The sequence below is a fragment of the Haemorhous mexicanus genome, chromosome 19 (genome assembly GCF_027477595.1).
Source record: "Haemorhous mexicanus isolate bHaeMex1 chromosome 19, bHaeMex1.pri, whole genome shotgun sequence".
Taxonomy (NCBI): domain Eukaryota; kingdom Metazoa; phylum Chordata; class Aves; order Passeriformes; family Fringillidae; genus Haemorhous; species Haemorhous mexicanus.
This window is the reverse complement of record NC_082359.1, coordinates 9,478,799-9,505,127: the sequence shown is the minus strand read 5'-3', so window position 1 is coordinate 9,505,127 and position 26,329 is coordinate 9,478,799. Positions and strand designations below refer to the sequence as shown.

The 26,329-nt window shown below is 55.2% G+C and overlaps 1 protein-coding gene across 1 annotated transcript; it reads left to right on the top strand.

Annotated features, from left to right (window-relative positions):
• Nucleotides 1-4,465: 4,465 nt before the first annotated feature.
• On the top strand, nucleotides 4,466-25,739 carry SEZ6L (seizure related 6 homolog like). Its single transcript, XM_059863863.1, is given in 19 exon segments — nucleotides 4,466-4,511; nucleotides 10,929-10,981; nucleotides 10,984-11,023; nucleotides 11,026-11,745; nucleotides 12,352-12,485; nucleotides 16,261-16,453; nucleotides 16,949-17,134; nucleotides 17,894-18,059; nucleotides 18,765-18,931; nucleotides 19,914-20,108; nucleotides 20,194-20,332; nucleotides 21,951-22,147; nucleotides 23,229-23,423; nucleotides 23,588-23,779; nucleotides 24,001-24,195; nucleotides 24,531-24,563; nucleotides 24,687-24,801; nucleotides 24,954-25,056; nucleotides 25,311-25,739. Coding segments are annotated over 19 exon segments (3,099 nt in total). The 3' UTR covers nucleotides 25,341-25,739.
• Nucleotides 25,740-26,329: the final 590 nt, after the last annotated feature.

The following is a 26,329-nucleotide window of genomic DNA, read 5'->3' as shown; positions in this document are numbered from 1 at the left end:
TGCAGTAATTCCACAAAAAGAGGTTGATTTGTCAGAGTTCACCCCAAATTATGACCGAGCAGACCACAAACTAATTAAGTTCCTTGAGGCTGGGATCACAGAAAGTGGATGGGGAGTCACACCAGCAAACCAGGTTGCAGTCTCACCCCTGATCCTTCAGGAGCTAGCTCAGAGGAAACATGAAAACACACATTTTTGGGGTTGAAAATCTTCTAAAACACCTAAAAAAGGTAGGAATAGGAAAGGGAGTGACTGACATCACACAATCAGTAGTGAGAAAATGTGAAATCTGAAGGGAGAAAATGCAAAGAAGATTCCCCCTGCAAGCTGGGACTCACCAACCCCAGTGCCTGTCCTGATCCCACTTGGTCCCCAGGAGGGATAAATGGGCCCAGCACATGGGCTGGGAGGTGCAGGGGACTGAGGCACAGCCTGGGAATCCCCAGACTGCTCCATTCCCTCCTCCTGAGCAGCTCCAGCTCTGCTGCCTCTGTGGGATCCCAGCAGCTGAATCCCATGGTGGGAACAGCCCAGAGGAGTTCCTGGGGAGAGCAGAAAACTCTGTGTCTGACCTGTGCCAGATGTCACCTGTGCCACCTCACATCTCTGAGGCACCTCTCCACCTTGGCAAAGAGGCCAGGACCTGATGGGCTTCAGATCCTGCCTTGAGATGCCCCAGGGCAGCTTTAAGGGCACTCAAAAAATAAAAAAAATCTTTTGGGGTATCCCTGGACAAACCCACAGAGGAGAGCAGCCATGGGCAGCAATGCTGAGGCCACAGGGGACAAGTGACAGCCCCGAGGTGCTGCCAGCCCCTGCTCCTCTCTCAGAGTCTGGACTGGAGCCACGCTGTGATTCCTGTTCCATCCTGTGAAAGAAATATAAAGAGCTGCCAAACAGATTTAGCAGAGGCAGCTCAGCTCTCCCCCAGCTGCTGCAGGGGGAGCTCAGGCAGGAGCTGAATCCTGCAGCTGCCCCAGGCAGGCAGAGCCAGGCTGTGATGCTGCTCTGCTCACCTGCACCTCAAATGTCACATTGTCACCTCGAATGTCACATTGTCACCTCGTATTTCCAGTGCTGGAGTGCAAATGCAATCCAACCCAGCTCTGCAGAGAGCTGGGACAGCAGGGGAGGTTGGGAATGGTCACATATTCCATGGATGTGACTGCCTGGGAGCGAGGATGATTTGTGGCCAGACACAGGAACAGTCAGTGATTGTGACCAGGCTAAACCTTGTCTCTGCAGATGTTTCAGGGCTGTGTGTCCAGGAGGTGCTTCCCAGTGCCCTCAGGAGCAGGGAGTTTGGCTGAACCCACTGGTGCATCCCTGCCAGAGCTCCTGCATCCCTCCTGGGTCCCCTCCATCACCCCAGAGGCAGTGCCAGGGCACAGCATCCCTGCCAAGCCCTTGGCTCCTGCAGCACTGGCATGGTGGGGTATGGCATTCACATTCTCTGAAAAATCCCTTCGCCCAGGGTTTGTCTCCTGGGAAGCTGAGAAGCCTCAGAGAAAAGGGAAACAATTCTTATCTCATTTGCTTCTCCTGTGTTGTGCTCATGTGGAATGTGCTTGGAGATTGTTCACCCACAGGTGATTGTTTGTGGTGTGAGTTGCTTTCACTCATTGGCCAATCAGGACCAGGACTCTGGAGAGAGTCAAGAGTTTTCATTACTATGTTTTTAGCATTCTGTGAGTATCCTTGCTGTATTCTTTAGTGAGTTAGTTCAGTATTCTTTAGTATAATAGAGTATCATAAAATAATAAATTAGCCTTCTGAGAACATGGAGTCAGATTCATCATTCCTTCCTCCCTGCCACGGGGATCCCTGCACATACAAGAGCAGGGGACACAGCTGAGCAGAGCCAGCCAGGCAGGACCCCCAGGAGCTCCCAGGATCTCCCCTGGCATGGCAGGAGCTGCTCTCCCTGGGCTGACCTGCTCCCAAAGAGTTAATCCCAGCACTGTCTCCTCCAGATCTGCTCCGCTGCATCTTAACAGTGATGGGAGATTAATTATTTTAGCTGCAGAGAGCTGACTAGAACGGGGTTTTGTAGCTAAATATACTCTCTCTTTAGGAACCCATTTAATTTTATGCCCTGATGTAGACGGCTGGGCTGGATGATTGGTGAAGAAAGAAGGAGCTTCTCTTCCCCCTCTTCAATTTTTAGCCTGAAAAGCTGCCAAAACACTCGATTTCCTCTCCCCAGGTGGGCCCTGAGGAGTGAATGTTCCAGCTGGGGAGCCCAGGAGAGGCACAGGAGGGATCTTCTTCTACTCCTTCATTCCTCTGGCTGCCCCTGGATCCCTGGAAGTGTCCCAGGCCTGGCTGGACAGGGCTTGGAGCAACCTGGGACAGTGGAAGGTGTCCTGCCCATGGCAGGGGTGGGACTGGATGATCTTTAAAGTTCTTTCCCAATTAATTTCCAAAAAAATGAATTCCCCCTTGAAGCCAGCCTGCTAATTCCTTTCAGCTGGGTCTGTCTGCAGATGTGCCTTTCTTACACTTGGTACCATAAAACCCTGTGATAAACTCAAATTATCACCTGCATCAAAGTTCCTCTCTTTCTAATGGCTTTGCTGCCCTGCTCCCCACCATTCAGGTATACCAGGATAATTCCTGCCCCCATGAGCTGGGGACACAGTGGGATCCAACCAGGATGGGACAGAGATGCTGCAAATCTCCCGATTCCTCCACATTGGAGATCCTCTTAAATTCCTCTTCCTCCTCCCACATTCCTTCGGGAAGGAGCTGGGCAATTCCCAGCCTGACTGGGCTCATCCCTGGGGATTTGGGTCATGCTGGGGGTGATGCTGCAGTGAAAGGTGGCAGGGCTGGGGACACAGGGTCTGTGGAGCCAGGGCACCACGGGCAGGTCCCCCAAACCACAGGTGCCCGTGCAGAGCTGGCGTGGCCAGAACAGACACCTGGGAGTCAAAGTCTCATTGATTCCAGCTCCATGAAGCAGCAGTGGGGAGGAAAATCCATTTTCCTCCTAGCTCGGAGAAGCGTGTGATTTCCCGGCATGTGTCAGGGCTGGGAGGATCGTTAGAGCAGTTACAGCTCCTCGGGAGCACCGGCAGAGGGGGGAGAGGTTTGTGAGTTCAATTCCTGAATTCCTTGTGGTGTCCTTGCTCCCGAGCCCAGCGAACCAGGCACAGGCAGCTTGGATTCTCCAGTCAGGAACAAACAGGATGGATTTGCCACTAAAGGAGGTTTCCAGGAGGGTTTTGCTGTTGGAATATTGCTCCCAGCTGCAGCAGTCCCCATGTGGAGCCCAAACCCCCTGCTCCCACCTGGACCAGGACTCTTTTCCCCTGTCTCATCCCAGGGCTGGAACCAAGGGTGGGTGTGGGTGTCTGGTGTCCCCCTAACCTTGTTCCAGCTCTGGGTCCCCTGCCAGCACAGCAGGTCCCTGATCCCCTCAGGGCAGCTGGACCTGGTGAAAATCCTCTCTCCTAACCCTGAAGTGCCCAGGGCCAGGCTGGACAGGGCTTGGAGCGACTCAGTTTAGTGGCTGGTGTCCCTGCCATGGCACAGGGGATGGATGAGGTGATGTTTAAGGTCCCTTCCAGCCCAAACCATTCCAGGATTTGGTGATTCTCTCCTCTCTGCCCTGCCCAGCAGAGATGGGTTTGCTGCAGGGAGCGGGAGCTGGGTGGGCAGTGGGAGCAGAGCCTGGTCCTTCCCGGCCACGGCTCCTCGGGCTGGGCACCACTGCCAACATCCTCACCCAGTAATGAGGGGTTTCCATGGCAACCTTATTTGAGCATCTCGAGTGACACAGATGTAAATTTTAAAATGAAATATTCAGACCACAGTCCTATGAGCATAAATAAACCCCTGCACATGGGCAATTTAACAGCATTTTAAAGCAGATCCACAACTCCCCAGGGCCAGAGGAGTCTCTGTGGGTTTGGGAAATTCATGGGAATGGAAGGAAAAGCGTCCTGACCTCTTTCTGCCCCAGGAATCCCAGCCTGAGTCCAGAGCAGCAGCAAATCAACAAGGTGTTGGTCACACCTGCCCTGCAGAGGATGTGGCACAAAGGGACAGCCCAGGAGGGACAGCCAGGTGTCCCCTGGAATGGGAGGAAAACAGCTCCAAACTTTCTTGGCCTCTGCTGCACTGTCTTCCTGAGCAAAACCTGGGCATCTTTTTCCTTCTGGATTGTCTCCCATTAATTACTCCATGGAACAGTCCAGGTTTTCCCATTGGGGTCTGGAGGCTCCCAGCATTTCCAGGCTGTCATCTGCATTGGGACAGGCACCTCTCCTTCCTCCTCGTGCCACAGAGGAGAGCAGCTCCGTTTCCTCCAGCAGCAAGGGGAACGTTCGGCTGCAATCCATCCACAGCCCTCCTGTTGAAAACGAGAGCAGGCTCCTGGTGCTAAAGGGATTTCAGCATTTATTATAATTAAAACAAAGGCCGAAAGCAAGGGGGCCGAGCAGCAGCGTTCCTGTCGAGGATGCGGCAGCGCCGGCGCTGGGGCTTCTTGATTCACAGATTAGTGGGTGAGAAGCCCCTTTTTATCCTGGTTTTTGTCCCTTTGGATTGGTTTCTTTTGGGATCCTTCATTTGCATGAAGGTGTAAGGCGCTTGATTGGCCATTACAGTTCTGTCCAGGCTGGCTCGTTTCGCTTGGGGCGTGGTGCACTTTACTGGGGTGTGTTGTGGTACTTGAGTGCCTTATTTCTTATAACTGCCTGTTGTGGTGCTGATGGTGAGAAGAATAGCAAATTTGTCTTTCCAAACAAGCTGTGGGTCTGCTGGGAGATAAAATCAGCACTGGGAGATAAAAGAAACAATGGGAAGGATTCCACTGATTGATGAATGGGAAAAGATATTTGCTTTTACAAATAAACTTTAGGTTTGCTGATCAATGAAATTAGGCATTGAAAGATGAAAGAAGCAGTGGGGAAGAAAAACCCCTAAATTCTGTAAGAATTAAAAATTAAAAGGGAGAGTTGTACATTAGAGGGAAATCTTTGGGATCAGGTGTATTGGGAAGTCTGTACCTCTCAAGTACCTGAGCCAATGGGGAAAGAGAGAAGAGAAAAGCAGATGGGAAATTGGGATAAAAAGGGAGGCTGAGTCCTCCAAAAATTGGAGACACCCCAGGGGAATGCCCCATGGCCTCTGCCTTTATTTGAATAAAGTCAAAGGACTCCTCTGTCTCTTTTTTTGGACATCCACCTCTGGTGTTTGTGGATTAATTTTCCTAAAAATGGGTCCCCAGGACGAGGTGAGAGATGAGAATTTGAGTCCAAGTTCTCAGAAGGCTGATTTATTATTCTATTCTATTCTATTCTATTCTATTCTATTCTATTCTATTCTATTCTATTCTATTCTATTCTATTCTATTCTATTCTATTCTATTCACTATACTAAAGAAAAATAAAGGATATATCAGAAGGCTAGATAAGAATGATAATAAAAACTCATGACTGACCAGAGTCTGACACAGCTTGTCTGGGATTATTCATCAAGTAAAAACAATTCACATGCTGGGTAAACAATTCTCCAAATCACATTCCAAAGCAGCAAAACAGGGAGAAGCTGAAGCTTCCCAGCTTCCAAGGAGAAAAAAATCCTGGCGAAGGGATTTTTCATAAAATACCATAATGCCAACCACCCTTTTAAACCCCCTTTTACAATATAATAACCCGACTAACAGCACACGCTTAACGATCTATCAGCTCTTTCCCAACAGTTTCTAACCTGTTTTCAACACTCCCGTCCCCGTCTCACCTTTGCCGGGAGAGCGGCTCCGAAGCCGCCGGTGCCGCGGGCAGCCCCGGCCCCGGCTGCGCTTCCCGGAGCTCCCACGGGCATGACTCACCCACAGCGGGTTGCTACGCTTTTATTTGCTTAGAGGGGGAGCTGACAGGATGCTCTTGAGGAAAACTGGTTTGGTTTTTTTTTTCCTTTCCTGTTGGAAAAACTTGATCTGCTGGAGCTGTAGCTGCAGGAAAAGCTGGGATTTGCGTCTCCTGCTTGGAGGCAGAGGCTGCATCCGCCTGCGGGGACGTTTGGGGAGTGAAAGATTGTTTCAATTAAGGTTTTTCTGCTCTTCAAGATTCAGGGCTAAAAGCTTTTAAATTCTGAAACTAAACCGATCACAGCCGAGTGTTTTGATGGACACAACCCGTTTTTTCTCAGTAGCCCCCTCCCACCCAAGCCCTCTGTTTTCCTCCCTGAGGATGAAATGTGTGCTGCACATGCTGGAGGCTGGCATAGGAAGAGGTGGGAGGGCAGAAGGTGCCCAGGGTGCCCCTTCCCACCCCCCAGCCCCCCGGTGAGGAAGGATTACACCAGGACCTGCCTCGACCTCCCTGCTTTATCCAAGATCTGGATGAACTCATGCCCAGCAGGAGTGATCCCATTCCTCCACAGAGGAGCACGGCAGCTCCTGCCAACCCTGCTGCATCAGCCATGTGGGAAAAGGGAACTCCAGGGGCTCAGCCTGCTGGCAGAGGGTGCTGGGCAGTGCAGGATAAATCCCAGCTCTCCACAAGGGCTTGGACATGATGCCAGCAGCATCTCTGGGCAGGATTATCCCAGCCCAGCACCCCTGAATGCACCTGAGCCCATCACACAGGCAGAGCTAAACACCACCACTAATAGTGCCTGGATCAGCTTTATTCATTTCTGCTGCAATCAGATCCTAAACCCTTCTGGACAGTGATTCCTGAGCTGGAGCAATCCTTGCCCTCCCTGGAGCGAGTGCTCACGGCGATACCATCGGCATTAGTAATGGAAGCCCTGATAGGGCTACTCCTGCTTTGGCTCTTTCGGGAGCACAGCAGCAGAAATGAGGCCTTTGTGATTATTCCAGCAGCCTTTTATCAGGCATTTGCAGCTCTCTAATTCCTCTAAGCCCCTCTGGCCGAGGTATCTTGGCAATCAGGTTCTCCTGGTGCCACGGCACCTCTGGGTGCGTGTTGGCCACGGCTGCCCGCAGGACACGGGCCTGACTGGGGGTCCTGGGGACCCTCTCACATGAGGACGAAGCTTTGGGGCTGGGAAGGAGCATTTTGGGGCTGGGGAAGAGGATTTTGGTGCCTCTGTGCTGTTGCTGCTGGGGTGGCTGTGTGTTGGTGCCCTGCCAACACCCAGCGCCGTGTCTGCGTGACAGGAGATGCTCTGGGAGCTGCTGCCCTGCCACCCCTCCTGTCCTGCTGCCTCTCCAGAGCCTGGTGCCACCAGCCCAGCCCTGGGATGGGGCTGTGCCCCTCTGGCAGCTCCCACACACAGCCCAGGCTCGGCACCGGCGCTTCCGCCTCGGCTAAGTATAAACCGTGGGGGCTGAGGCTGGATGGAGACATCCTCCCTCCCCGGAGCCCAGCTTCCTGCAGGCTTTGCACACACCCAGGCACGGCCCAGAATAGACCTGGAGACCAGCTGTCCTTCTCTGATAAGGTCACTGTGTGCTCCAAACTGTCCCGGCCCTGCCTGGCCCAGCCTGCAGGAGCAGCTGCTGTGCCCAGGCTGCCGGGCAAAGCACAGAACCCCCCGTGCCACCCTCGGGGGTAGCGAGGGCTGCAGTGCCACCTCCGAGGTTTCCATGAGTGAAAAACGCCAGTCACTTGTTTTTTAAAATGTTAAAAGTTTAATAATAATAAAATGGTTATAAAATAACAATATAATTAGAGTAATAATAATTTGGACAGTTTGGATTAGGACAATAATGAGACAATAAAAACAAAGAGTTATGGACAGTCTGGGTATCTTTTTCTGGGCAAAATAAGCCCGAAAAAGGACCCACGTTAGCAGAGGATTAACCCTTGAAAGCAACAGCCTGTTGCTTATTCATACACTTCATACATGATGCATAAATTCCATTCAAACAAAGAATTCTGTCTGATCAGTGTCAACTTCTTCATTTTAATCCTGGCAGTGTCTTCAGAGCTGAGTGAGGCAGAAAGAAGTTCATTTCTTCTGATAAGGGAGCAATAAATTCTTTTTCTCTGAAAAATTTAGGTGTCCTGTGGCTGCTACCTCGCTGCAAGTCCTTTCTTTACAGAAAGTATCTTACACAGCATAGTTTTAATTTTAACATTATCTTATAACCTAAAACTATATTTAACACACTACTGAAGAAAATGAATACAGCATAACTTTCTAACATAACACATATAATATTCATTTTAATATTTGCGAAAAGCCAATCACAAAATACACATTTTTTCACACATGGGTTTGGAGAAGGCTTTCCAGTGCCAAACTGCCCTTGGAGAGCTCCTGATTGGGGTACAAGATAAACCCCTTGTGCATCTCAATAGTGTTTATTTCCTCCAGATTAGATCAAGGTCACACGTGACCATTTCTCTTCCAGCAGCTCTGGATTGATCACTTGTGCAGAGCAGGATGGGTTTTGGCACCTGGGGAGGGTCCTGTGTGGCCATGATCACCCCATGGGCCTTGGAGGTGGTGGAATGGCTGTTGGAACTCAGATCAGTGTGGAAAGGATCTCACCAAATCCCACCCTGGCCCTGCAAACATGGAAACGCACTGCAATCCTTCCCTAAGGATGGGGATACTCAGTTCTGCTCCCCAAACGGGCTCCAGGCAGGAATCAGGAGGCTGTGGGGGCAGTGGGGCAGCACCGAGCTCTATGGGGAGGGAGCAGAGCCGAGCAGTCCAGTGAGGTGCTGGAGCACAGCCCGGCTTTGGGGGGTGGTGATCAATCAGGAGCTGAGATCCACAATTAATTCTCTTTCTGATAATGTGGAATAAGCCTTTATTGATCCCGGATGCCCCGTGCCTGCCCCTCCCCTGCTCCAGCCCGGCTGTGTTCCGCCTTCTCCCTTCCCTGGAATGCATTTGCCCTTTACAAACTGCAGCATGTTTAGTGGCTCATTAAGGAGTCGCTTTACAGAGTGTTTTATTTCATGCTTTGTTAAGGACAGAATCGAGTAAATGCATCCTGGCAAAGGATCTAATAAGGAATTAGTCAGCTTTCCAAAAGCATAAAATATGGTTTAAAGGCACAATCCATTAAGAATTAGGGTTCACATGACAAATAACCCGGGGATGCAGGGTTGGTGTTTTTGGGAATGTGTTGGCTTTAAGGACTCGGGTCCTTGACTGTTCTGCTGTGAGCCAGTGCCCCAGAATGTCCCAGAATGTCCCAAAATGTTCCAGAATGTCCCAGAATGTCCCACTGTGTCCTACCAGCCAGCGAGCACCCTCTCCTCCCAGGGCTGTGCTTCCTCCCCTCTGTCTGAGAGCTCCATCTTCTCCCATCATGGACAAAACCTTTAGCTGCAGAGCCCTAAAATTGTCACCTGGGCCATGGGAGAGCAATCACCGACTGTTCCTCCTGGGCTTGGGGTGGGAGAGGAAGAGAAGAGCCCTGGAGAGCCCTGCAAACCTTCTCAGGGAAGGAGAGCTGCCACTGGCATGGCCTTGGAGACATTCTCCCCATCACCCCATGGCAGGGTGTCCATGGAGGCTGAGATCAGCCCAGGGTGGGATGCAGAGGGAATCAGAGACACCAAGAAACAAGCAGAGGGTGTGAAAGCTCCTGGTGTGGAAGCTTCTGGTGCTTCCCAGAACTGTGGGGATACTGAGGCACCCAGCCTTCCTGGAGGGAGATTATTCAGAGCTGGCACAAGCTCATGGTTGCAGATGATGTGTGTGAAATGTCTCCTAATGGGCTCAGGGAATGGGTAATGGATTTGCTGAGCCACTTGGTAATTAAAGAATTAATGCTTTAACTTGTGGCAAACAGCAGGAGAGGCCAGGAAGCCCTCGGGGGTGGGACAGGTTTGCTGGTGGCTGCAGCAGGGTGGTGGCAGCAGGGTGAAGTGGCTCGGGGCAGGCACAGCTGTGTTCCAGGGGCAAAGGACCAGCCCAGGCACCAGCAGAGCATCCAAGGACTCTCCTGGACCAAGGAGCAGTGTAGGGACTGCCAGAGTTTTGGCAGCTCTATCCTTCAGGCTGATTCACCAGCTTTTGCCTTTCCCTGTTGTGTTCCTTATCTTTGGTTCTTGCCCGAAACTGCTTCTGTTTTCCAGGAGATGGAGCAAAGTCAGTTTTCAGCTCTGCTCAGTCCCTCTGCACAGGCTGCTTGTGCCCTCCCTCAGGCCCCCTGGGCAGTGGCACCCACAGTGTCCCCGTGTTTCAGGATTCACACACAAATGCTCCATTACCCCCCTCCCCCTTTTCATTCCAGTCCTACCTTAATTAGCAGAATTTGAAACAGAAAACATCAAGTTAAATGCAACCCAGGAGTTGTGCTTTTGTTTAAAGCACCCGTACCACCGAGGTGAGCTGAGGTTTACCTGGAGTCTGCTTGGGAAGTAAAGTCTGACTGCTGCTTCAGCCCCCATGCCATGGAGAGCTGGTGCTGTGGTGGCCACACGTCCTGGCTGCCACCACAGTCATGTCACAGCAGCTGGAGCTGCTTTAGGGCTCAGTTGGTGCAGCCCCCGGCCACCAGTGGGGCTGGGGGATTGCAGATCCCCTGTGCCCACAGAGGGACAGACACCCTGTGATCCACGGGCTCCAAACCCTCCCAGGGGACATGAGGGGGCTGGAATGATGGTCTTTAGGTAGCGTGCATTAAGTGCTTTCCCTGGCAACTGCTGTTTCCATGGAAAGCGTTGACTCTCGGGTGCTCGGAGCTCTTTGCGGCATCTCACAGAGCTCACGGTGAATTCCAGCCCATGGATCACAGCCTGGGTCACACCACAGAGGGGATAAATCTGTATTTGTGCAATTAAACCCTGGCCAGAGCAGTGCTGGGCAGCTTTGGTCATTGGCTCTTTCCTGCCCATCCCTGTTCCCAGCAAATGTTGGGTTGGGTTTGCCCAATACGGGCAAACCCAACCCAACATTTGCTGGGAACAGGGATGGGCAGGAGGGGGGCTCTGCCGAGGCGGGTGTGTTGTGCTGTGGGGGCCGGTTGTTCCTTCTTTGGGAAGTGGTGGGTGTTCCTGCAGCTTCCCAGGGGGCTGATTTCACACCAGCAGCACACAAAATTTCTAATTTCATGCCCAGCTTTGCCCAAGTCCTACTTTTCCCTGTTTCTTGCAGACAGCGGATCGGGGGCAGCGCTGGTGCCGGCCAGCCCGGACCCTTTGGCTGTGGATGAGCCTGTGGAGAAGATGGGCGGTGGAGCTGCAGAGCTGGGGCACAGCCCTGGTTTGACTGGTGGAGCTGAAGATTTTGGGCATGCTGTGGGTCCAGACCCTGGAGCTGGGGAGCTGGGGCAGGGCACTGCCCTCAACCTCCTGCCGGCCCCGGAGGAGACCACGCCACTCCTGCCTACGGCCACCGCTGTCCCCAGACCTGATGCCAAACAAACTTCCCCTGTTAAGAAAAAGCTACCGACTCTAAAGCAAGTAAACACAGGAAGGAAGCACCCAAGGCTGAAGCCCACCCCAGCAGGGCCCCCTGGGACTGCCTCCCCAGCCAGCCCACGGAGCTCCAGACTCCCCACGGCTGCCCCAGGGCTGCGGGTGCCAGCAGAGGACACGGAGCGCAGCCCCTCTGAGCTGCCTTGGGTGGACCAGGCCACCACCAGCCACCCCACGCTGCAGATCTCCCCTTCCAGCCTGCCCCCAGCCCTCCCTGACAGCACAGGGGATGCTGGAGAGGCTCCCACCGTGGCTCCAGCTGGCGTTATCCCAACCAAGGGCGTGGAGAGGGACGCGCACGGCTCTGCACCGGAGGAGAGCCAGGAAACCACAACGTCCACCATTGTCACCACCACTGTCACCACCACAGAGCCCACCCCAGGTGAGCTGAGCTGAGCATAGGCACGGGGCTGTGGCACTGTGGCACGCCTGTGTTTAGGCAGCCCCCCAAAATCAGACCACCATCTGGGTTTGGGGGCTGCCTAAAATCTTCTGCTCTTCATGCACTTTGTGACTGGAGGGATGAAACACTTGTCCTGGCTAGGAGAGCTGGGAGAAGGCTTCAGGAAGAGCTTAGAGCTCATTCCAGTTCCTAAAGGGGCTTCAAGAGAGCTGGAGAGGGAATTTAGACAAGGGCCTGGAGCATCAGGAAATGGGGAATGTCTTCCCACTGCCAGAGGGCAGGGTTAGATGGGATATTGGGAAGAAATTCTTCCCTATAAGGGTGGTGAGGCCCTGGCAGAGGTTGCCCAGAGAAGTTCTGGCTGCCCCTGGATCCCTGGGATTGTCCAAGGCCAGGTTGGATGGGGATTGGAACAACCTGGTCTAGTGGAAAGTGCCCCTTCCCATGGCAAGGGTTGGGCTTTAATGCCCCTTCCAACTCAAGCCACTCTGGGATCTTGTAATTCACTGGTGGGGCCGGGATTGCTGGGTTCTGGGGTGTGGGAGTGAAGTGCCCTTGGTGTGACCCTGCTGTATGTCCCCTCAGTGCTCTGCAGTATGAGCTTCCACGAGCCCGAGGGCTACATCGACTCCACGGATTATCCCCCCCTGCCCCTGCACGGGTACCTGCAGTGCACCTACAACGTCACCGTCTACACCGGCTACGGCGTCGAGCTCCAGGTGAGCCCTGCCCTGGGCTGTCCCCTGCCATGGGCTGTCCCCTGCCTTGGAATGTCTCCTGCCTTGGGCTGTCCCCACAGCCAGACCCACTGGTTTTTGTATTTGCGTTGCCCCCAGATGAAGGTAGGAAGGATAAATCTGACTCCATGTTCTCAGAAGGCTCATTTATTATTTTATGATACTATATTATATTAAAGAATACTATACTATACCATACAGAAAGGATACTTACAGGAGGCTAAAAAGATAATAATGAAAACTCGTGACTCTTTCCAGGGTCTTGACACAGCTTGGCCTCAGTTGTCCACTGAGTTAAAACAATTCACATCAGAAACCCAATGAAACAACCACCTGTTGGTAAACAATCTCCAACCACATTCCAAAGCTGCAAAACACTGGAGAAGCAAATGAGATAAGAATTTTTTTCCCTTCTCTCTGAGGTTTCTCAGCTTCCCAGGAGAAAAATCCTGGGCAAAGGGATTTTTCCAGAGAATGTGAATACCAGAACTGGTCACTGCAGCAAATGATGCCAAGCTTTGGGCACCTCTGCCCCAGTCACCTTCACTTGATAAAATAGCCCTTTCTGGGGAAAAAAATAGATTTCTTTCTGAGGCTTTGTAATAAATGAACTCAAGGAGGGAGCTGGAACATCCTGAATGTCAGCGATGATCAAACTCTTTAAATGTCACACAATTAATTTAAGAGGCGCTGGCAGCAGGTTGTTAAAAAGGCACTTGGTGGGATGGGGGCACCAGTTCCCTGCCCTCTGCACCCCCCATTGGCTGGGAGGGGTTTGGGTGGCTCTGAGGGTGCAGGAAGCCCAGGAGGGCAGCCCAGGTTCCTTCTCTGGCTGGGGCAGGTGCCCAGCAAATGCCCACCCATCAGAGCAGGGGGTTTCACCAAGCTGATGTGCATCATTGCACCATCAGCTCCCCCCCAAAATGATCATCCCTCAGCCTGGTGAGGCTGCAAGCAGGGCAGGGGCCTCTGCCCATTCCAAACCCTCTCCAGGTGAAACCAGCCCAGGGTCTCCATGCTGCCTGCAATCCTTTCTTCTTGTGATTTCCCAGGTCACCATTTGCATCCGATTTAAATCCCTTCACTTTGAATTTGTGTAATTAAAGGTGTGCTTTAAAATGAGCTGGAGTTCCAGCAGGGTTGTCTTTGCTGTCCCCCTGGTGGGCACAGGCAGTGGCTGGTCCCCAGGCCACGAGGCCACCGTGGCTGCCAGCCCTGGTGGGGAGGTTGCCCTGGGAGCAGCAGTGGTACAGGCTGAGCACTGGAGAGTCTGAGCAGCTCAGCCACTTCTCCATGGCAGTGGAAAAGTAACTGGACACAGCACCTGTCTCCTCAGATCCACAGGGTGCTAAAGAGAGGCTGCTCTGCTGTAAATTTGCCTCTGTCCATAATCCATCAGGTGACACCACTCCTGACCTCACTCTGTTGCGAGCTGAGGTTTTAATGGAGCATTAAATTGGCCTCTCCACCCCCCCACCAAGCTTTGCATTTGGCTTTGCTGATGCTTTGGAGCGTTTCAGACAAATTAAATCACAACAGCAGGTCGGGACTGGTGGAGCATGGCCTCATCTGCAGCTGGCAGTGCCCTGTGCTGCAGCACCACGGGCTCGGGGCTCGGGGGTGAATTCCAAAGGGAAGGCACTGGATAACCCGTGGTGTGGGGTGTGGGGTCCCATCAGAGGGGTTTGGATTGGATTCCCAGCTCCTGTAGCAGGGAGGTGCTGCCTCTGACCCTGGGGACCTCATTAAAGGCATCTGCAGGAGCACAGAGAAGCCCCTGGGACAGGAGCCCCTGCATGGGGCTGTGGGACAGCCTGGTGGTGGCAGGAATGCCTGTGGCATTCCAGCCCTGCCCAAAACTGCTCCTGCAGGCACTGGGAGCCATGCAGGAGGAAACAGGGACACTCCACTTCCTTTGGAGGCAGACCCTCACTCACTGCAGGGAGGACACAAAGCCTGGATGTCAGGCATGGTCCTGGGAAAGGCTGGGAGCTGCCCTGGGCTGTGTGAGAGCCCAAGGTCCCTGCTCAGCTCACTGCCCCTCCCTGCACACCTCTCAGAATTCCAGGGAGAGCTGTGTCCCTGCCTGTGCCACGGCAGCCCTGGGAGCTGGGAGCAGCCAGCTCTCCGAATCCTCGTTGAAATTATATTTATTTTTAAAATTCTTGAATCTTCTTGGCACGAAATAGAATTTCCCTAAAGAGTTTTTTTCCAGTGGGTGAGCGAGGCTGGCAGCCTGACTCGAGGATCCCTCCTGCCTTCCCAAGGCTCTGGAGGAGCTGCTGTGGGTGCAGGCAGTGATTGAAGTCAGAGCCCGTGCTCCCAGCCCCTGGCAGGAGCTCGCACATATGGTCCCTCTCGCGGGGCTGACGGTCCCTGGCACGGGGCCATGGCAGAGTCTGCACTCACTGCTTACTCCAGGCTCCTCTGGGAATGCCAGCCTGAGGCTGGCACAGGGAATGGCACTCGTGGTGACACCCTGCTCCCCTGGCTCCACCGAGGGGAGGCTGATGGTGGAACTGAGTGTGTGTGTGTGTCTCTCGTGACAGCCAGCACTGATCCCCAGCTTCCTCCCTTCTGCAGAGCTCTGCCTGCTCCAGCTGCTCCCCCGAATCCCCTTCCCAATTTCCCAGAGTGATTTGGCTCTGTGTCATGTGCGTGGTGCCACCAGCACTGGAGGAACCCAGCTGGGGAACAGGTTTGGCTTCGAGAGATTGCAGAACAAAATCTGTTACAAACACCTTGGAAAAATCTTTGCAGGGATCCAGACCCAGCTGGAGAAGCAAAGCTCTGTCCCAGTGGGAGCTGGGGGAAATTGTTGGCATCGTATGGAGCCCGCTTGGATTCCTGGAGTCCAAATAATTCACCCAAATAACACTTAATTCATCCCATTTATTAATAATCAGATCTGAGCCATCCCACCAGTCGCAGTGTGTGCAGGCCATGCTGGGGGGGGGGAGCAGGTTTTGGGACAATTTTCTGAAAAGAAGAAATGACCCAGGGCAGGCTGGGGGTCAGAGCTGCACATGGCCCAGACTCCAGACAATGCTTTTCCCTGACAGGACCCAGCTGGAAAAATAAGGCAAAATCAGCTCCTCTTGGATTGAAACATGGGCTAGGGTGAACCCAGGCATGGGGATGTTAACCAGCTTTGCAGTGAGGAACGAGCTTTTCCATGGATTTCCTTCAGGAGCAGGCTCAGGATGCTGAGGGCTGGGGGTGGCTCCATGCAGTGCCCTTGGAGCAGGGCATATCCCAGCCCCGTGTGCCAGGGGGAGGTGGGCACAGCGGTGACAACAGCCACAAATCCCTGCAGTCACAACATCGTCGGGAGCGCTCCCAATCACGGCTGGGCTGATGCTAAATATAGAGCCCCAGGCCTCACACACTCAGGGAAACAAACGGTCTGATGAGCATCTTTCTGCTGAAATATGAGCCCATTTATTAAGCTAAATGGACGTGAAATGTAAATGTGAGGTTACTGCTCAGCTATTTCCAAATAATAATTAAAGCCTTTTGGAACTGCTCATTAGATGCACTTGCTGTGTGGCTCCCCAAGTGTTCCCCAGTGGGGTGAGGGATCCTGGGGAGGTTTCGTGGTGCACGGGGTGGGTGGTGAGCACCAAAGCCTGAGGAGTGCCCTGGTTTTGTTACAGCGCTGTGCTGGTGTGATGCTCTGTGTGTGTGTGATGGGCTGGGATGTGACCCTGGGGTCCCCACTGTGCCCTCACAGCTCACAGGTGTCTGCTCCCCGCAGGTGAAGAGCGTGAACCTGTCAGATGGGGAGGTGCTGTCCATCCGTGGCGTGGATGGCGATGCCCTGGTGGTCTTGGCCAACCAGACCCTTCTGGTGGAAGGCCAGGTGATCCGCAGCCCCACCAACACCATCTCCGTCTACTTCCGCACCTTCCAGGACGACGTGGTGGGGACCTTCCAGCTCCACTACCAGGGTGGGTGTGTCCCCAGCGTGGGTTAGGGGGTGTTTGGGGTCAGTCCCACTTGGCTGCAGGGTCAAACCAGCGGGCTGTGCCCCCACAGACCAGCCACGCTCCTTGCTCAGAGCATGGGCTGGGGCAGGTCAAGGTGTTGTGCCCAGGGTAGAGGGTTCAGTGTGCCCTGATGTCCCCAACCCCAGTGCTGGCTGTGCCTCTCACACCCGCCTTGCCCTGTTTCTGTCCCTGTGCAGCAGTTCCTCCTGCACACACTCACACTGCCAGTCTATTTTTTACCTCGAAAAGCTTTAAAAAATAAATGAGTTCCAGCAAATTATTTTTAAAATAGAAACTGGGTCTGGGCAGGAGCAGTAACAGGTGGGGAAGCAGCAGCAGTGGGGGGTTGGTGGTGCTCTGCCACTGCTCTGTGTGACACGTGGGCACATCCAGCACGTCCCTACGGGGTGGCTGGGAGCAGCTGAGCCCCGAGCTTCCAACGTGTGCCTGTTCCAGTGTTTATGCTGAGCTGCAACTTCCCACGGAGGCCTGACTTTGGAGATGTGACGGTGATGGATCTGCACTCGGGTGGCATCGCTCACTTCCACTGTCACCTGGGCTACGAGCTGCAGGGCCCCCGCATGCTGACCTGCATCAACGCATCCCGGCCACACTGGAGCAGCCCCGAGCCCATCTGCTCAGGTACCTGCACATCCCAGCCCCGTGGTGGGAAACTGAGCCTCAATGAGGAAAACATGAGCCCTTTCTTTGCCCCATGAGATGAATGTGGTCCTGGGAGGTATCGGTGATATTTTTGCCCGACGTCCAGGAGAAATGATGAGGAGGACTCCATCTTATCAGGAGGCTGATTAATTACTTTATTATACTATATTATTCTATACTATATTACATTACATCTAAACTGAATCTGCCAAGCACTCAACTGCACTCCCCTGCACAGCATCTCATGACTGTCAGCCCACAGTCCCAACACATACACACACCTGGATCCAGTTGGTCAGTGAATCAAAACACTCACGCCAGAATCCAATTACCAATCCCTTCAGGTAAACAGTCTTCCACGATGCATTCCACTTGTGAACAACACAGGAGCAGTAAATGAGATAAGAATTGTTTTTTCTTTCTCTGAGGTTCAGAGAATGTGAAACCCAAGAAATATTCTTGGGAAGAACTGTGCCTTGCTTTTCTCTGTGAAAAGAAATGTGGTGACAGGGAGGGGGTGAGAGCAATGCCTCAGGTGGTCAGGCAGTGACAGCAGAATCTGTCCCCTCGTTAGGCAGCAAAGGGAAAGGAAATTAGGATTTTATGTCTGTGTGTGAGTATAAATACGTACAGACAGAGCAAAGCAGAGCCCAGGCAAGAGGTTTGTGCCCTGGGCACTCTGAGGGGAGCACAAATGCCACTGTGCCCATGCCAGCGGGGCTGTGCTCTGTGTTGCAGCTCCCTGTGGAGGGACAGTGCACAATGCCACCATCGGCCGCGTGCTGTCCCCCAGCTACAGCGGGAACCAGTCTGGCAGCATGTACTGTGTCTGGGCCATCAGGGCCCCCCCCGGCCAGAAGCTGCACCTGCACTTTGAGAAGCTCCTGCTGACTGAGAAGGACAGGTGAGGCTCCAGGAGCTGTTTCCTCACAGCCCTGGGATTGCAGAGAGATCCCAGGGGGCTTCTTCTGCATGGGGTGAGGAGCGGGGCCTTCTTCTGGGCACTAAATATGGAAAAAATGGAATTATTTGGGTTGGGAAAGCCCTCTGATATCATTGAGTTCAACTGTCCCCCAGCACTGCCAAGGCTACCACTAAACCATGTCTCCATATTTACATACAGCTGTTAAACCCCTCCAGGGATGGGAACTCCACCACTGCCCTTGGCTGCCTGTTTCAATGCTTATCAGCCCTTTTGGGAAAGAAATTTTCCCTGATATCCTTGATATCCAGTTTAAACCTTCCCTGACAGGAGCCATTTCCTCTCATCCTATCCCCTGTTCCCTGGGAGCAGAGCCCAACCCCCCTGGCTGTCCCCTCCTGTCAGGCAGCTGTGCAGAGCCACAGGATTTCCCCTGAGCCTCCTTTTCTTCAGGCTGAGCCCCTTTCCCAGCTCTCTCAGCTGCTCCTGGTGCTCCAGACCCTTCCCCAGCTCCATTCCCATGCCTGGACACGCTCCAGCCTCTCCATGTCTATTTTGGAGAGAAAACCCCAGAATACACCAAAAACTGGAAGCCCCCAGCTTATCCCAGCTGCTCCAGCTCCCCCCACCATGCTCAGGTGGGACTCAGGGGCGCTGTCCCGTGTGCCATGCCCCGTGTCCCTGCAGGATGGTGGTGTACAGCGGGGACACCAACCGCTCGGCCGTGCTCTACGACTCGCTGCGCGCCGACAGCGTCCCCTTCGAGGGCGTCATCAGCGACGGCTCCTCCATCAGGATCGACTTCCTCGCCGAGGAGCCCGCGGCTGCCACCGCCTTCAACATCCGCTTCGAAGGTGCTGTGTCCCCGTGCTGGGGCCCCAGGGCAGTGCCCAGCTCAGCCAGGATGAGGCAACTCTGGTGTTTCAGGGTCTCCCCAACCCTGGCTGCCGTGGGTGCCCAAGACAGAGACGTCCAATAAAGCACAACCTGTCCGAGCCCCTCAGGCAGTCTTAGCAAGCTCAGCTCTTAAGTGAGATCAGCTCTCAGTGATTTTCAGCTCATTTTGTGATTTCAGCTCTTGAGAAGCCCTGTGTGAAGTTCCACGGGGAAGTCTTTATTGATGCTTTCTGCGGAGGTGTCAGGGACAGCTCTTCTGCCAAACCGGGCAAAAGTAGCTCTTTATATAGGGTACAGGAGTTTTAGGAATTGTTCAATAGTAAGGGTCAAAAGGAAAGTGACCTAAAGTCTTACAGAGAGATAAGCAAGGGTCTGAAGGCAGAAAAAGGGGCTTCTTAGGTCCAGTCATCATGACTTGGCATTTCCTATCTTAGGCTGCTGAAGGCCAGGGAGGCTGTGCAGGCCCTGTGCCTGCCTACACCAGGACAGCCAGCCCCAGGGTCAGCCACAGATATGTGGCTGCAGGAAGGGTGCTGGCTGTCCCCAGCACGGGCAGGCCTGATGCCCCTCTGTGGCTTTCATTGTCATTTAAGTGGGTCCTGCTGCAGGATTGTTCCCACAGGAGCCCTGTGGCCCTGAGCAATCCCAGGGTGGATGGCTTGGCATCCCCAGCTTTGGAAACACAGTGCCTGGCAGTGCCCCTGAGCTCATCCCTGGTGCTGAACCACCATGGGAGTGGGGTTTGGCGAGGCCTGTGTGGCTCAGAATGGGTACATTTTTGTTAATCCTAATTGCCTGTAAAACACTCCCTGGAAGAGGCCATCCATGCAGGTGGGGATGCAGGGGTCAGGTTCTCATGGGGACACCAGCAGGGCTTGGGGAAGCTCAGAAAGAAGGGAGAGGCTCCGTGTCCCTACAGCTCACAGGGATCTCTTCCAGCCTTTGAGCGGGGCCACTGCTATGAGCCCTACATCCAGAACGGGAACTTCACCACCTCTGACCCCACCTACAACCTGGGCACCACTGTGGAGTTCACCTGTGACCCTGGGCACTCCCTGGAGCAGGGCCCTGCCGTCATCGAGTGCATCAACATGCGGGACCCCTACTGGAACGACACGGAGCCACTGTGCCGAGGTCAGCCCTGCCCGTGGGCACTGCCGGGTGGAGGGTGGCACCCCTGGGTCCTCTCTGAGCTCTGCCCACCCCTTTGCCCCCACAGCCACGTGTGGAGGGGAGCTGACTGCTGTGGCTGGGGTGATCCTGTCCCCCAACTGGCCGGAGCCCTACACGGAGGGGGAGGATTGCATCTGGAGGATCCATGTGGGCGAGGAGAAGAGGCTCTTCCTGGACATCCAGCTGTGAGTAGCCCAGGAGCTCAGTGTCTGTCTCTGCCCCAGAAGCGCTCGTCTCATTTTGCTGCAGTGTCCCACTCCCCTTTCCTGCACCGGGGAATCACAGAATCCCAGGACAGGTTGGGTAGGAGGGACCTTAAAGCTGATCTCCCATGGGCAGGGACACTTCCCACTATCCCAGGTTCCTCCAAGCCCCTTCCCACCCAGCCTTGGACACTTCCAGTCATGGGGCAGCCACAGCATATCCAGACAATCCGTGCTAGGGCCTCACCACCCTCACAGGGAAGAGTCTTGCCGTGCCCTGTTCTCCCCCACAGAGCTTCCATAATCCCCTTTGATGCACTTGGCACCCTGGGCAGGACTGAGTAATGCTCTCTGAGTTCAAAGCACCATTACATGATCCATAGCAGCAGTGAATTGCTGCTCCAACAGCTTTGGAATTCTCCACAGGGAGCAGTGCCACAGCAGCATGTGGCCATGTGCTTCTGGGGTGACACCCAGCACGTCAGGAACTGGGTCATGCAGGGTTAGGAAAGCCTGGAGGCATCCATGAGATGGAAACAGCTCAATCTTTGGGCTGAATGTGAAATCCAGGCACTAAGGGAGCAGAGCCACTCAGCAAGCCCAGGCTGAACATGCTGGGGTCAGAGGGGAATGGGATCCAATGCCAGGCTGAGAGCTCTTGGCATGGTAATGCTGCTGCTGCAGCGGGAGCCTCCTTTGATGCTATTTTGGGTTTTCAAGAGGAGGACGTGTTTCAAGTAGAGGCTTAGAGTCATAAAGATTTTAAAGCTCCCCATAAAATCCCAAGTTGGAGCTCCCAGCACACCTCTCCCAGCTCTGTGGGTGCTGGGGCTGAGCAGAACTGGAGGCCAAGTGATTTGAAGCATAAATGTCACTGAGAAAATCGTGTTTGACAGAAAGCAGAGATTTACTACAAATGTCAGCTTGCCATGGGGATTAACTGGGCTCCCTCCAAGAACATTCCTAATAAAACGTTTGGGGATCAGCTCAGGCATCTCCTGTGTGGCAGGGAGCATCCTGGTGCTCTCCTCTCAGGGAAGGGGAGGAGGGTTGTCCCTGCTCCAGTCCCTCCCGTGCCACCGCTCCCAGCCCCGGGGAGCCTTGCTGGGGCTTGGACACGGCAGGACAGCGAGCAGGGAAGGGTTGTCACTGCCCACCCTTGGGGTTGATGTGATCGTTCACCCACGCTGCCACCCCCGGGCACCTAGAGAACCCTCCCGACACCAGAGCTGTGTCCCCTGGCGTGTGCATCCATCCCCTGCCCTTGGCCTTGGAGCGGGAGGAGAGCAGCGAGCACCCCATCCCCTTCTGCTCCAGGGCAGTCGCATTCCCGGGGTGGACGGAGGCTGCAGCTGTCCTCCGCCGTCCCCTCCATCCGCGGGCCGCCACTGCGCTCTGGTGGCCGCGGGGACAAGCGCGGCTCTTGTGGACCGGCGCTTCCAAGCGCTGGGTCCCGGGAGCCGCCGGCACCGCCGGAGGGAGGTGACCCGGAGAGAGGTGACCCGGAGAGAGGTCACCTGGCTGTCCCTTGAGCCCCACACTGCTGTGTCCTGCCTGGGCTCCCGGCACACGCTGCTCTCTAACCAAACTCTCCTCTCAGCCTGAACATCACCAACAGTGACATCCTCACCATCTACGACGGGGACGAGCTCTCCTCCCGCATCCTGGGGCAGTACGTGGGCAGCAGCGGCCCCCAGAAGCTCTACTCCTCCAGCCCCGACCTCACCATCCAGTTCCACTCGGATCCTGCTGGGCTCATCTTTGGGAAGGGGCAAGGATTCATCATGAACTACATAGGTACGGGGACCAGGGTGCTGGTGTGAGGACGTCACACACAGCCAGCACAGAATGTCCAGCTGCAGGGCCCAGAAGCAGGGACAGTCACTGTGGCACCACACCCCCTCCTCATCCCACCCTGAACCTCCTGCAGGACCCCCAGCCCAGCTGCAGGTCTCTGGGTCAGTCACTTCTGGGGTGTCCCTGTATGTGTCCCCTCCTTCAGGCTGGCAACAAGGCATGTTTGGTCCCTGTTAGCCCTGGTCTGGCCCAGGGGGAAAGAAACTGCTGGAAACAGGGATGCAGGATCCCCACAGACAGCCTGTCAGGCAGGGGTGGTCAATGAATCCCTGGGTGGGCTCCTGAGATGGATGTTCCCATCTCTGAGCTCCAGAGCAGCTCCTGGAGACATCTGTTCCATTGTCCTTCAGGGCAGCTATGCCTGCCAGGCTGGGGCTGTGGGTGCCCATGGCAGGGACAAGGACTGTGAGGGGTATTCCATCCCCATGGCTGCCTGTCCCCCACCCTGCTTCCCGTGCTAGGCTCTTTCCAGGCACGTTGTCCTTGAACTGCTGACAGCCCTGGCTACGACAAACAGAGCAAGCTGCAATGCAGAGCACCTGGGAGGCTGCAGGGCCCTCCTCAGTGCTCTGCAGCACACGGGGCTGGGGAGGGCAGGCCACAACCCCTCACCTGAGCAAACCAGCCTGGGGGAAGCAGGGAACAAATCCTCCTATGAGCAAACCAGCTGTGCTGTGACTGTGCTGCTGGCATCTCTCCTGGACCCACAGCTGGAGCTGAGCCTGGTGCTCCCAGGTTATCCTGACCCCAGCACAGACACTGCCCCATTTTCACTAGCCCAGCCCTCTGCCTTCCTGGAGGGTCAGGGCTGGGGAGGCTTCACAGAGTCCCCTGTCCCCCCACTGCTGCCCTTTCCCTGTGGCCAGGGGATGCTGCCTGCAGAACAGCTGTGCCATTTGTGAAGCTATGGGGAGGGACAGGCCCTTGGGAAGAGCCGTGTGTCCAGCTGGAGTGGCTCTGGGGAGGGCTGTGCCATGGGTCCTGCTTGGTGGGTGACAGCCAGAATCCCTCTTGGCTGCAGAGGTGTCCCGCAACGACTCCTGCTCTGACCTGCCCGAGATCCAGAACGGCTGGAAGACCACGTCACACACAGAGCTGGTGAGAGGGGCCAAGATCACCTACCAGTGTGACCCGGGCTATGACATCGTGGGCAGTGACACCCTCACCTGCCAGTGGGACCTCAGCTGGAGCAGCGACCCCCCCTTCTGTGAAAAGAGTAAGTGCCCACAGGAAGGTGCTGCTGTCCCTGTCCCACACCCTGTAACAGCACTGGTTCTGCTCTGAGGTGCTCCCAGCTCCAAGGGGCTTCCAGCTCTGAGGGGCTCCTGCTCCAAGGGCTCCTGCTCCAAGGTGCTCCCCTCAGCCCTCCTCTCTCCCCAGTTATGTACTGCACGGACCCAGGGGAGGTGGAGCACTCCACCCGCCTCATCTCGGACCCGGTGCTGCTGGTGGGCACCACCATCCAGTACACCTGCAACCCTGGCTTCGTGCTGGAGGGCAGCTCCCTGCTCACCTGCTACAGCCGCGAGACCGGCACCCCCATCTGGACCTCGCGGCTCCCGCACTGTGTCTGTAAGTCTGGGTGCTCTCTCCTGCTCCCCTGCAGTCCAGCTTCTCTCTGGAGGTTCTGGGTAGCACTTTCCTGCAGCCAGGACTCTGCCCAGCTGTGAGGGTGGTGCAGATCCTTGAGCCATCTGGAAGCAGAGGGGAGTGAGAGCTTGGGTGCTTCCTCACTGCCCCCAGGCTCCTTCTCTCCCCCGGGCTCACCCTGGATGTGTTTCATTCGCTTTCAGCTGAGGAGTCGCTGGCCTGTGATAACCCAGGGCTGCCAGAAAACGGGTACCAAATTCTGTATAAGCGCCTCTACCTGCCAGGAGAGTCCCTGACCTTCATGTGCTATGAGGGATTTGAACTGATGGGGGAGGTGACCATCAAATGCATCCTGGGCCAGCCATCCCACTGGAGCGGCCCCCTTCCCATCTGCAAAGGTAACAGGGAAGGGGAGGGGGGCAAGGGGACAGCCAACACCTCTGTCCCCAGCCTGGGACAGCCCAGGGACCGTCGTCTGGCTGCAGCCCTGGCTGGGAGCTGAACTCAGCTGAGAGCTGGAACATCTCTGGATCTGGGCTCTGCTCAGCCCAGCCTGCCCAGTCCTGGCCACACGCTTACAGTCACCAAGAGCTTATTAAAAACTGGGAATTCACAGCATGGTTTGGGACCAAATGGGGCAGGAGATCCCAGGTTTGGGTTTCCCAGCAGGCAACAGCTGCCAGCACCCAGCCAAACCCAGCTACAGACCAGTAACTCTCCATCTCTCTTCCAGTGAACCAAGACAGTTTTGAACACGCTCTGGAAGGTGAGTGACGTGAGTTTCCTGGATGCACAACATCCTGGTGGAGCCTGGATGAGGAGGGGGAGAGGCAGAGAGGGGATCACCCAGTGCCTGCAAATGCCAACACAATAGATCTTGTCCTTTCAGTAGCAGAAGCTGCTGCAGAGACGTCACTCGAGGGGGGAAATATGGCCTTGGCCATCTTCATCCCGGTGCTGATCATCTCCCTGCTGCTGGGAGGAGCGTACATCTATCTCACCAGGTGGGGCTGCAGGGGCTGGCACAGAGCGGGGGCACGGCCAGGGCTGGCTCAGCACCGCCCTCGCCAGCCACACACCCCGGGGCGCTGGGAGGAGCTGGGATGGAGGGATGTGGTTCTGGAATCCCCAGTGACGCCGCCTCTCCCCCACGCAGGTGTCGGTACTACTCCAGCCTCCGCCTGCCCCTCATGTACTCCCACCCCTACAGCCAGATCACGGTAGAAACGGAGTTTGACAACCCGATTTATGAGACAGGGGTGAGTCCTGCTGTGCCTGTCCTCCCTAGGGACACTCCTGAGGGGCTTGAGTGGCTGGGAAGCCATGGGATGAGTCCAGCCAGGCTCCGTGCGAACAATGGGATGGGAGGCACAGGGGGCTGAGGGGTCCTGGCTGCGAGGGCATTGTTCCTCTGGGAACAAAACAACACCCAGGATCTCTCTTGCTGCCTGGGAATGGAGAGACGATCCTGGAATGCAGCTGCTGCCCTCAACTGGTTTTTCCTTGCTTGCAGGAAACACGAGAATACGAGGTTTCGATATAAGGACAGCGGTAAGAGAGTCTCCAGCAGCGAACTTAATGTGCTCTCATAGAACTTCCTCAGTAACTAATCCAGAGACCACGTGGAGTTTGGTTGGACCCCCGGACCTGCTGTTGTCTTTCCTTTTGCCTCTCTATTGAAGATTTTACTGTTTTCTTCACTGTATTTATTCTATTTAAACTGCGATAGGTGTGCTGCCCAGCCCTGGGCACAGGCAGCAGCTGGAGCCGGGGCAGAGCTGGGTCCTGGTGAGGCCAGGGGGGCACGGGGGCACTGCTGTGTCCCCCTCCATGGCAGAATGTCCCCCTCCATGGCGGATTGTCCCTCGGCACTGCCCACACAGACGCAGGGGGATTTTTGCGGTTCTGATGTTGTTAAAAATTAAAGATGTCTCCATTGCAAGAGCCTGCGGTTGATTGCTGGGAGCTGAGGTAGCTCAGGGTCCCCCACAGGGTCCCACCCCGCAGCTCCCAGGGGGCTCGGGGGGCACTGGCCCAGGCACCGTCCTCGCTGCACGGCTCAGGGACAGCCTGGCACACACGAGGTACGTGCTGCTTTCTTTTCCCACTTCGCTTTGGATGTGGAGAGGCAGCGAACCAGGACTCCGGGGTGATGCTCTGTGGAGAAGCCACAGCCACCTGTGGAGAGTGCCACCCTGCAGCTGGGAGCCCTGGAAGTCATCCTGGAAGCTGCCTTGGAGCGAGCAGAGCACCCAGCTGGTGCCCCTCTGCTCTCTGCCCGTTGTTCCTGTCCAGCAGCACTTCCCGTCACCCTGCCAGGATCACCCCGACCCGGCATGGCCGAGGGTCACTCTGTGCCCCTGGCAGCATCTCAGGGTAAGCAGGATGGGCTGGGCTCCCTGGCTCCTGCTGCAGGAGGGACCCTGGCGGGCTGTGCTGTGCAGGGGATGAAGGTGGAGCTGTTGGGAAGGAGAGGCAGGTGGGATGTGTGGAGGCTTCAGCACAGGAGCTCTGTGGGGAGCAGAATAGGCA